The sequence below is a fragment of the Argiope bruennichi genome, chromosome 3, assembly GCF_947563725.1.
Source record: "Argiope bruennichi chromosome 3, qqArgBrue1.1, whole genome shotgun sequence".
Lineage (NCBI taxonomy): Eukaryota > Metazoa > Arthropoda > Arachnida > Araneae > Araneidae > Argiope > Argiope bruennichi.
The window spans coordinates 30,192,962-30,204,864 of NC_079153.1; the positions used below are offsets into that span (position 1 = coordinate 30,192,962).

Below are 11,903 nucleotides of genomic sequence, written 5' to 3' on the forward strand. Positions count from 1 at the left end.
TTTGGACTTAGGGCAGGAATAGAGGATGATTTTAATTGCACTAAAAACAAGGGCATTTCGCATTCTATTACCATTTTCAACATCATACCTATGGGGAAACTGGATTTTCTACTGTGGTTTCTTTGAAGACAAAATATAGATCTCGGCAGAACTGAGAGTGGCTATTTCTAATATCGAAAAACTTTGCTCTGGAAGACAGGCCCCAGGAAGTCACTAATAATTATTAAATTTGTTTTAATTTAGTATGTTTTGATTAAGTAAGTTTTGATTTAGTAAGTTGTTTTACTTTAATAAGTTATTAAATATGTCGAAATGTATTTTGTTTTCTATGTGTATGTGTGCTTTCCTTTCAGTCAACTGTTTTAAATAATATTTTCTCTTGGATATTCTCACGCCCCCCTTCTAGTGTGCTCGCGCCCCCCTAGGGGGGCGCACCCCACAGGTTGAGAATCGCTGTCTTAAGTTGTCTAAGAAAGAACTTGCAGGCATTTAAAAGAACTTACAAAAATAATTGTTGTCCAAACTATAATGATTAAGGATATGAAACAATATATTTTTAAAATTTATACAATGAATATAGAGTTTTGAAAGTGGCCCTAATCCAATTATCTCCAAATGGCCAAATTTGAGGAAAATATCACAAGGAACAAAAATAATCGACCGGAATAGAACTCTGAAAAATTCTTCTAAAATTTTACAAGTTAGTACTGCTTTTCTAAAGTTATGATTTTACCAGTTAGTTAGTACTAAATTTCAAAAACCATCAAACATAATGCAAATACTGTCGTTTTACCAAATAGCAATCCCCCCCCCCACTCCAATCTTATTGGAATATCTCTTGTCATAAGCTCCAAAAGTTGAAAAAGTTATTCGAGGCGAAAAAAAAAATAATAATAAAGCTGTGTGGTATATTTCGGATTCATACTTTATAAAATAGGCAGAAACTTTATTCATACTTTATAAAATAATTCATACTTTATAAATAAATTCTCAGCAGAATTTAGTACCATGTTAAAGCTACACGCCGGAATCATTATTGGAGGAAAAGCCTAACATAGCCCTACATTCTCAGTGTTTATTCATTGCTTAATAAAGTATATATAATCTCTTTATTAATAAACAAATTTTTCAAAATTTAATTTTAAATAATAATCAAACGTATTGTGAATCCATTTGAGAAAGATACCTAATTTAGCGAGATTTTTTCTGATAGTTCACAGTGCATCAATCCAATGTAGAGATTTAAATTATATCCTTATCTTGCTTGTTCATCTTCGGGAAGCTAAACAGGCCGTCAAAGAAAGAAAGGGGAGAGAAGGGGGGAAAAACGGAATTTATTACCAGAAACCCAAGACATCCCAGCTGGTAAGTAACCCAATAATTAAGTAACAATTATCAAGAATTCATTGACGCAATATAGATTAGACAAAAGTATTAAGCAAACGATCAAGAAATTTATTCTACTGAGAAAATAACGTTTTATTTTATATTAATGGAGAAATAGGAGAAATACCACATTAGAAAATGCTATTAAAAAGTAAAAATCAATATTTCAAAACCAAAAGTTTAAAACAAATGAAAAAATAGTTAAAGTATAATTACTCTAAATAGAAAACATCTTGTACAAAATAGCTATGCTACTCATATTCTTAACATGTGTTTCTCGACCAATAATTACCACAGACAATATTACCACAGACGCATCTATATTGCAATCTTCAACTTTTATAGCAGGCATATCTAATCTACAATTTTTTCCATCAATTCCATCTCCATGGCCGAAGTTTTAACAGTCTGCTAAGCTTTGATAACTTCTCAAAACAGAAATGCTTGAAAAGTTTATCTTTCAAATCTCCAAAAGTAATTAAAAGAATATCTTTAAAAAATATTCATGAAAGCAAAATTCTACTAAATTAGTTTTAAATTCCAAGAGATTCAAATATAACTTGAAATGAAAAAGCGTATATTTGCGCAGAAATAGTCAACATGAACCCAACTTATCAAAATAAGCGATATCAACAGGAATGGTGGCTCTTTTCCCACAAAAATAACTTTCAGCACATCTTATTACCCAGATATTCGTAATTATTCCTCCTTCTGAAAAGAATTTAACTTTATGACAACCCATTTTGTGCTGCCATTTGCTGACAGAATATAAAACTGAAAAACAAACGTTAAAGAAATGATATTTTTTTATTTCATTTTTTTTTAGAAAACACTTTATTTACATAAATAAATGAATTGAGTAAAGGGTTTTAATATATTAAAATAAAACTTCAATAAATAAATTCAATCATACCTTACTTAAATAAATAAAATAAGTATTAATAGTAGTTAATGACATTTTTTTAGTTAAAAGTGTAATTGAAATAGAAATTATTTGAAAGAAATATTTAATAATAATAATGTAATAACAATAGCAAAGATATTAGCATTGAAAAAAATCGTGGATTATGCATCTCTAATGTCATCATATCTGTTTCCAGCAAAATATCATGCAGCATATTCTCTTGAATCATTTAAAAAACTCAACATATAATTCTGGAATGAAGGTGATTTTAAACTCCAATTTATCATATTTTTGAAGATTTGATTCAAAAAATCTTTTTAACAAGATTCTCGCTAAATGAGCATTTTTCTAGAATTGCTCATTTTTTTTATATATATAACCTTAGGATGATAGCCATTTTTGCTAAAACAATCAATCAAGAGAATAAACAAGAGAAACGAAAACAACATACAAAAAGCATAATCATTCTGTGTGGCGGCGATTGCTCGATTCGATGTAAAGTTAAAAATTTTGATGCATATTCTAAAAAAATATCAGGTGAATGGATCCATAATTATTGAATAAAGTTATTTATTGCCGAAAATAATTTACGAAACGGTTTTCTAATTCAGGTCAATTCCCCTGATTACCCTACTTAACGTATGTTACGTGATAAACCAGAAACTGGTTCATTGATTATTTTACCAGTTATTTTAAAATTCAACGGGTAAACGCATAGGTATTTTTCCGACTTGACTGCTTTAAAGAGTTAAAATATTTTTTAAAATGACTGCAAAATTCCAGTTTTCAACTTTACCCAAGGATGAAAAGTTGGCAGAATCTTTTGATGTATATTTGTGTAATGAATTTTCTCTTCCGTCCTTTGCAATTAAGTTTATAAAAGAAGAATACAGCACTTATGAAGCGAGAAGCGATGATATTTATGTTGTATCCTATCCAAAAACAGGTATATAATTTTGAATGTTATAAGTATTAAATACAATAGTCATTAAATTATCATTAATCGTCAATAAACTATCATTGATCGGTAATAATCCATTGAATGTTCATTATAAAATTTTCAAAATTGTAGTTTTATGTACGATTTAGAAGATTATCCTGTTTTACAAGTTCTGTGGATTTTTTTTTCCTGTGTTATTTTGATGTAGTTTTGTTAATAGTCTTGTAATATTGCATACTGAATGATTCAAATGTAAGTTTGTGATAATAATCATGTCAAACATATAAGGAATTATTATTGATATATTAATATTTTAAATATTTTATACATCAAATATTTTATAATTAAAACAGATTTGTCTTTTCTTTTTCATAGAAAAATAGATGCAAAAAGGAGGGGGGAGGGATTCTTTCATTTATTGTTTGAATTTTAATATTTCTGCCATTCTTTTAATCAAAAAGTATATGCATATATAATAAACTGTAATTTCTTTAATCCCATTTTACTTTAAAGTTCTTTGATATACATAAAATTAAATCAATAATTTACTGTAAAAAGACTTTACAATACTTTTTTTTTAGTATCATTTACAAACAGATTTACTTTTCTTTAAATTTTAGAAGTTTTTTTCTTTTCATACTATAGAATTAATTAATATCCAAATGATAAACACAAAGTGCATTCAAATTTGCCTTAATCTTTTGCTCGTATTTCATCTGTTCCTTTTGTTTAATAATGTTAAATCTTTTTTTTTTTCTGTCCTTGAAATAGTTATTTTTGCCTTATAATTTCTTTAGAAATATAATTGTAGTTCTCAATATGCTTAAATTAGATTTTGTGTATTTTATTGATTTTTAAATTTTGTCTAATTTGTATATATTATTTTATTTTTTTCCTTAAAATCTTTTACACCTATTAACATTACCTGTCTAAAAACTGAATTTAAAACTTATATATTTAATTAATTTTATTTAAGTTATTATTTAATTACTTCATAATTTAGTAAAAAATATGTGTACTATTGTATTGGAACAATACTTAGAACTGAAGTGCTGACTATACTGTTATGTCTGTGCTTAATTATGATAGTGTTGACTATGCATAAAACCATGCTCACTGTGATAGATTAAAAATTTAGATAATAATTTTTATATTGTTATTTCGGTAAAGTAGTATGGAAATTGGAATATAATTTTTTTATTTTCCTTTTCTTTGTATATTGTTGTTATATAATCCTGTTGTAATATGAATACATATTACTACTTTTTATACTTGAATTGTATTTGATTAAATATTTTTCATTCATTTTTATTGAAATAGGTACAACTTGGCTTCAAGAAATTGTTTATCTCATTCACAGTAATGTGGATATCAACTCGGCTCGCAATTTAAGTCTAGACAAAAGATTCCCTTATATTGAACATTCAAAAACTAATTTCAATGAAGTGAAAAACATGAATTCACCAAGGCTTCTTAAAACTCATTTGCCTTATTCTTGCCTTCCTGAAGATATTTTACAGAAGCAATGCAAAGTAGGTTGTTATATTTAACTATTTCTTAACTTTGAAAAAAAAATTGTCATTACTTTAAAATTGTCAGAAGTCAGTACAAGTTAATTTATAACTAATAAAAAATGATTTTGTATTTATATATTAAAGACATGTTTAAAATTCATTATAGTTAAACTAGTCAGTGATTCATTGCCCTTTAAAAACTTGTAAGTTATTTTTTTTTTTTTTTTTTTTATCTAAATACAGATTATTGTTGGTATCCAAACATGTGAGGCAACGATTTTCTTTCAAAAATTTTATATCAATTAAAAATGCAGTATCAGTTTTAAAAAAGAAAAGAAATTGGTTGCAATTTAAGATAAATATATATTTAACAGAACTAACTAATGATCAGAATTTTTTGTGATTAAAATTGCTTCTTATATTATTTTTGAAAATTTAAATAAAAGTTTTTTTAATCCAATATCCAAGCAATAAATTTAATGTATGTACTTAATCATTTTAATGCTTATAAAGTTTAAAAAAATTTTGTTATCTGTTTTAGAGTGTTGTGCTTGAATCATTTTGAATGTTAGTATAATTATAATTACATTTCTAAAATTTTTTCACTTTGAAATTTTCTTTTAGATGATCTATATTACAAGAAATCCTAGAGATGTTGCAGTTTCATATTACCATTTTGCTTGTATGCTCAAAGAAACCCAATACAAGGGAAATTTTGAACAATTTTTCCAGCGTTTTCTCTTGGATCGAAGTAAGATAATATGAATTTGTTGTAAAATAATTTCCTTCATGTAATTTATATGTTGATGGTTAAAAACTTGTATAAATATTTTTTAGCTACTTACAGTCCTTTCCTGTTGCATAATTTGGAATTTTGGAATCACAGAAATGACAAAAATGTTTTATTTTTATTCTATGAAGATTTGAAAAGGGTAAAATATTTTTCCAATTTATATCTATCTATCTATCTATATATATATATATATTATATATATATATATATAATACTCTGTTCTTTTTGTAAAAGAAAATACCTCGTTATATTTTTAGGATATTACCAGCAATCTTAAGAAGATAGCTGAATTCTTGGATCGTAATTTAAGTGATGAGGAACTAAATTCAATCAAAAAACACACTGAATTCAAAAGTATGGCAAAACAAGAAAGTGTTGTATTACCTGAAGATGCAACTGTTGGTAGCAAGGGATCTTTCTTTCGTAAAGGTCAGTTCTATTTATAGATAAATATTTGCCGTATAATCTTTTTATTTATAGTTTTGTTCATTTATTTTATTTCTTTACAATTAACTTAATTACAATTTAATTAAATGAATTACAGTAATATCTTTGCAGTAATAATTTTTACAGTAATATCTTTTGCAAAAATAAGTTTTAGAATTTTCTGATGGCCAATGATTACTGGGAATTTATTAATGATTTATGAGTTTCTTGTAATTGAGATAAATCAAAACTGTATGTAATTACAAAAATAATTGGTTCCTAATGAAATTTATTATTGGCAGAATAATAAAAAGTGATTAATTTTTCTTCCAAATATATGAAGCAATAGTACATTCTTCTTCAAAATATTAACAATTGCATTAAATTAGAATTGTGTTATTTAAAATGCAGTGTAATACTTAAATTCAAAATTCATATATTTTTATAATTTGATCTGTGTGTGTGTGTGTGTGTGTGATGTTATCTCACTAATTTAAATTCCCCACCTGCCAATGTGATTACCTTACCTGCCGATAGCCAATGAATACTATAGGACAAATAAAAAAATCTACTTTTAAAATTATTTAATTCCTTTTTTTTTTTTTTCTTTCTTTCTCCAATTCCCGTTAAGTTTCTTCCCAAGTTTTAGCTACATTTAAACCTATCTGAAGCTTTTTTATAAAATCCTAAATGGTTAATTATGCTCAATATTTATGCTCAACATAAGTTGTTTGTTACTCATTCATCATTTCAGTCGAGCGGAAGATTAAAGGCCACAGAGCCTAGGCACTTCCCAACAACCCTCCATATCATTGGTCATTGGCTCTCTAACTTAAATCCTAATTAATTTCCTAATTTTTATGTTAAATTAGCCCATGTTACCTCATTCTAAAATTTTCTCTTATTTTCTGATCCAGTTCCTACTTTTAATTTAATTATTTTTAATATGTGTTTTAAAAAATGGCTGACTCCATTATTTCTTTAGTCATGAGCAAACGGATAAAAATCTTTAATACCAATGCATCTCTGTCATTTCCTTGCCTATGTCAACATATGCCAAAAAAAATCCTTCTCAGAATCTCATGGTAAAATCAAAGAGAAAAATTTCTGTTATTTTGCTTTTGTGTTCTAGTGCGAATATCATCTTCACCTTCATTACAAATTTTGTCTCCTGTGATAAAATGAAACAAAGTTCAAATGTATCATCTTCTCAAGCATATATCTACCAAAATCATGCTGCATATATATCACTGTATGTTGTTAAAATTATTATTATTCCAAATGTAACAAATATACACCTTATGTAAGTTGTGAAATATATTTTTATTATTTTATAAGCAAGTCCAGATTCGAAACATATTGACACAGTGGCCTGATATCAGCATCTTTGTTTCAAAACTTGATTCTTCCAAAATCCTATTGCGTCTAAGTGATCTAAATCAAACTCTGTGAGGTTCAAGCATTCTCACATTGATGTTATATGGCAGCATAGAAGAGAGGAAGATGTTAATTTTGATGTTGTGCTCATTATCTGATTGCATCTGAAAACAATAAAGTCTATCATATAATAAATCATTTCTAACTTCAAGATGGGATGTTAATCTATCTAAACAAAAGGAATCATCTAATTGTTGATTTTCATTTGGTAAAGGGAAATTATACCTGAATATAATTACAATTAAATTATCTAGGTAAATAACAATGACTGAACATAATAAACTGGATTAATACTTATTTGAAATTTGGTAAGCAATGCATCATCAAGTTTAAAACATATATATTTGTATAAGAAAGTCAAATTTGTATATACTGAATTGCAATTTAAGTTTGAATTTAGTATAAATATATAATATTGGCAATTATTTGGTCAAAAGGTTAAGACTGAATTTAAATTGCCTGTCTTATAAAGACACCCACTAAAGTGTTTTTTTTTTTTTTTTTAAATATTCTATTTACTATTTTTGTAATTGCACATTGCATAATTATATAATATTTATTTATAGCTAACTGTTTATTAAATTGCATTTCCTTCTGAGTCACATTTCCTTCCCTCTCCCACTTAACTTAGGATGAAATTATATAAAATTAGAGATTGAGCAAAAATTGTATAGAAAATAATAAATTTCTTTTTTACTTTCATTGATCTATTACAGAGAGTTTGATCTTATCATTCAGATGAAAAAATATGATAGAAAAGCCCATTTATATCATAAGATATTGTTATGTTGCAGATAAAATGAATATATTACAAATTAGGGGGGCGGGGGTTCTTATTTGAAATATTTTTTAGAGACCTACTTATGAAATAAGCACTTCTTTTGAAAAATCCTGTAAAATTTGTAAAAAATACCATTCTTATTAGGATGCATGGGTTTAAAGCTGAATTATAAACATCAAAACTTTTCAAAATCCAACTGTCACTAAAAATTTTCATATTGAATTCTGCAAATACCACTCTAGCTAAAATATGTCAAATTTATTTTAATTAACCTATTCTTATTTATTCAACCTTTTAATCTACAAAATTTAATTCATATCTACATTTCAGAGGGCTTCATCTATCCATCTGTCTCAGTACTTTTCTGAGTTTGCTCCTATTGATAGATGTAATTCCAAAAATATATTTTGTTGCTTCGCTCACTGGGAAATTAAAATCTTGAAGTTAAATTTTTCGACACTTGTAATATTTTTCTGTGTGTGTAGTTCATATACAAAAAGGTTTTAAAAAAGACATTGTATTAAATTAGGGTGAAATGCTGTAATTATTACATAAAAGAAATATGCAAGTATAAATGAAAGTAGAATGCCAGATGTAGAAATTTTAGATTTTGCATTTTTTTATTTGTATTTTGTGTATTTTTGTATTATACATAAGAAACAACACTACAGTCAGGTATCTGCGAATGAAACAACTGAAAGCCAAAACCACTCAAAATGTCTCATATTTAACATTCAATCCTCAAAGTGTAATAAATCATCATTAAGATTATTTCTATGCCAAAGTTCATGGCTGTAATTACAATAAATTTGTCTGAATACCACAAAATTTTCATTTAGAATTTTTTTTAATACTTTCTGTTTTTTTACTATGGTTAAAATTTTTCTAAATCACTTTTCTACTATTTTATTATTGCTTCTCACATTAGTATCTGTAACTTTAATGAACAAATTATGAACAATTATTTTTGCCATTTTTACATAGATGTTTGGATATCGAGGTGATTTTTTACATTTTATATTTTATTATTTATATCTATGTACTGTTTCGTAATTATGATATATAGAGATAATGTTTTATTTTTTATGGATTATGTTTATTTTTTATGCTAATAGGATTAAGTTTCTTTTTCTTTTTTTTCTTCTTTAGCAGACAGAGTTACTTCTTAAACTCTGTCTGCTAAAAGTAATTGGAAAAAAATACTTGCTATTTGTATATGTTTGAAATTCATAATGGAGTTTGGGAATGATTAATGATAAATCTCAATTTTTGGAATTATAAAATTATTCTTAATTCTGATTATTCTTTATGCAAATTTTATTGCAGGGCAAACTGGTGATTGGAAGAATTATTTCACTCCCGACATGATCCAAAAGTTGGATATAAAGATTAATGAAATGTTGAAAGATACTGGTTTGCAATATACATATGAACTCTAAATATTTATGCATAATTGATATTATTATTTTAATAAGAAACATATACTATTTTGAAATGCTTTTAATTTGATTGATTGTTGTACAGTGATTCAAAAAAAAAAAATATGAACAGTTATGAAGTAAATAAAAATCTTTATAAATTTATGAATATGAGCACCCTTAAATAAAGCACACATTGCATGTGAGGTTGGATAGATTTGTAGTTCTCATGCACAAAAAAATATGAAACCACTTCCTCTCGCACTGCAATGTTTAATTTTGATAATTTGATTGAAAATAGAATACAGCATCCTTGTAAATGTTTAAGAAATTAAGGGAGCCAGATCACATCTCCTACTTCTTAACATCATATTTTAAACATGCCTTCAATGTAGATAAGTACATTCTGATATTGAGAAAACCGTTAATCTCCAGAAATTACCACAGATATTATCTTCCATTATGGAATAATAAGTGGGCCAAAATATCCTGCCTCACACATATAGGCAGCCACCTAAATTGTTTTGCACTCAGCAAAAGGCATTCAGGGATAAAAGCTTCTCTGATTTTAACCAGATATAAGTACACCCATTTTTCTGAATTTAGTTGAATATTGATTTGTTGTACCAAATGACTTGCTGCTATTTGCATGAGGTTAGCCTTAGTGAACTATGTATTATTGACATTACAGGATGCTTTCAAAGATTTACAAGTTGCCACTTTGCTATGGATTTTTGATTATCTTTTGACAGCTGAGGATATTCCTAGATGTGACTGATAGTTAAAATTGTAACTAATATCAATTTTGCTTGCCTTTATATGTTTTGAGTTTTCTCTGTGCATCAGTTTTCTTTGTTTTTTATTCTCTATTGTCTTTAAATATGTTATCTTATCATTTTTTTGTGTGCACTGTCTTAAAGGCTGGTGCTCTGCTCTTTTCATACATCATACAGTTTGTTGTTTCTATTTCCTAAGATTTTAGCTCAGTTTGCTCTGACAATCATGTTTCATTGGATGTTAGTTAAATATGATACTGCAGTTCTTCAAATATACTGAGTGCATACTGTGTCTTTGACAACTATTGAGATACTGATACCTTCCTTTTCATAACCACTGGGTAACAGATTTCGAGACCATGCCGAGCGATTGCATTACCCTTATGGAAAGATGTTATTTTACTTAAATATTCATATAATTTTATACTCTATTTCTATTTAGCATATAGATTTATATTCTTTTTTTTATTTGTACAGAGATAAAATATATACCTTTGTGCATTCTGGTATTTATTAATATTCAAGAAATATATTTTATATGTAATATTTATTATTAATCAAAAATTATACAGTCAATAAAAATGTGATTCAAATAGTCTTCAAATTATTAATTTCATTGAATAATTTTTTGTTGAAGTTAACAAAAATTGTATCAAAACATTTCTAATGGAAAGAAGGTAAATTTATATAAATATTGTTATGATATAAATTCCACAAAATTTTGCTTGTTTATGAATTTTGTTTCTGCAATCAGAAACTTAAATTATTACAACAAGTTTTCAAAAGAGAAACCCAGTAGGTTCAGAACAATACATGTAATATATATTGAGATAATATTTTGAAAATTAATGCCAACTTATCATATTACAACTAGAATATTTTTTAATTAAAATTTTAGCTTTAAGTTACCAACAACCTAGCTGAGCTGCTGCACTGATGCTTATTTTTTTACCTTGCTAATCGCATTCAAAAGTATATTCGTTCTTCAAATATACTGAGTGCATACTGTGCCTTTGACAACTATTGAGATACTGATACCTTCCTTTTCATAACCACTGGGTAACAGATTTCGAGACCATGCAGAGCGATTGCATTACCCTTATGGAAAGATGTTATTTTACTTAAATATTCATATAATTTTATACTCTATTTCTATTTAGCATATAGATTTATATTCTTTTTTATTTGTACAGAGATAAAATATATACCTTTGTGCATTCTGGTATTTATTAATATTCAAGAAATATATTTTATATGTAATATTTATTATTAATCAAAAATTATACAGTCAATAAAAATGTGATTCAAATAGTCTTCAAATTATTAATTTCATTGAATAATTTTTTGTTGAAGTTAACAAAAATTGTATCAAAACATTTCTAATGGAAAGAAGGTAAATTTATATAAATATTGTTATGACATAAATTCCACAAAATTTTGCTTGTTTATGAATTTTGTTTCTGCAATCAGAAACTTAAATTATTACAACAAGTTTTCAAAAGAGAAACCCAGTAGGTTCAGAACAATA

At 26.4% G+C, this 11,903-nt stretch overlaps 1 protein-coding gene across 1 annotated transcript; it reads left to right on the forward strand.

The window, feature by feature from the left end:
- The first annotated feature begins 2,716 nt into the window (after positions 1-2,716).
- Positions 2,717-11,660, forward strand: LOC129964066 (sulfotransferase 1E1-like). Its single transcript, XM_056078738.1, has 6 exons — positions 2,717-3,236; positions 4,551-4,762; positions 5,369-5,495; positions 5,582-5,676; positions 5,795-5,966; positions 9,508-11,660. Exons 1-6 carry the CDS (start codon positions 3,056-3,058, stop codon positions 9,618-9,620), a joined length of 900 nt encoding a protein of 299 aa, XP_055934713.1. The 5' UTR covers positions 2,717-3,055; the 3' UTR covers positions 9,621-11,660.
- The last annotated feature ends 243 nt before the right edge of the window (positions 11,661-11,903 follow it).

Coding starts and splice junctions, on each gene's coding strand:
- LOC129964066 (XM_056078738.1), top strand. CDS start 3,056: ATGACTGCAAAATTCCAGTTTTCAACTTTACCCAAGGATGAAAAGTTG. Junction 5,677..5,794: donor TCTATGAAGATTTGAAAAGG/GTAAAATATTTT, acceptor TTATATTTTTAG/GATATTACCAGCAATCTTAA. Junction 5,967..9,507: donor GGGATCTTTCTTTCGTAAAG/GTCAGTTCTATT, acceptor ATTTTATTGCAG/GGCAAACTGGTGATTGGAAG.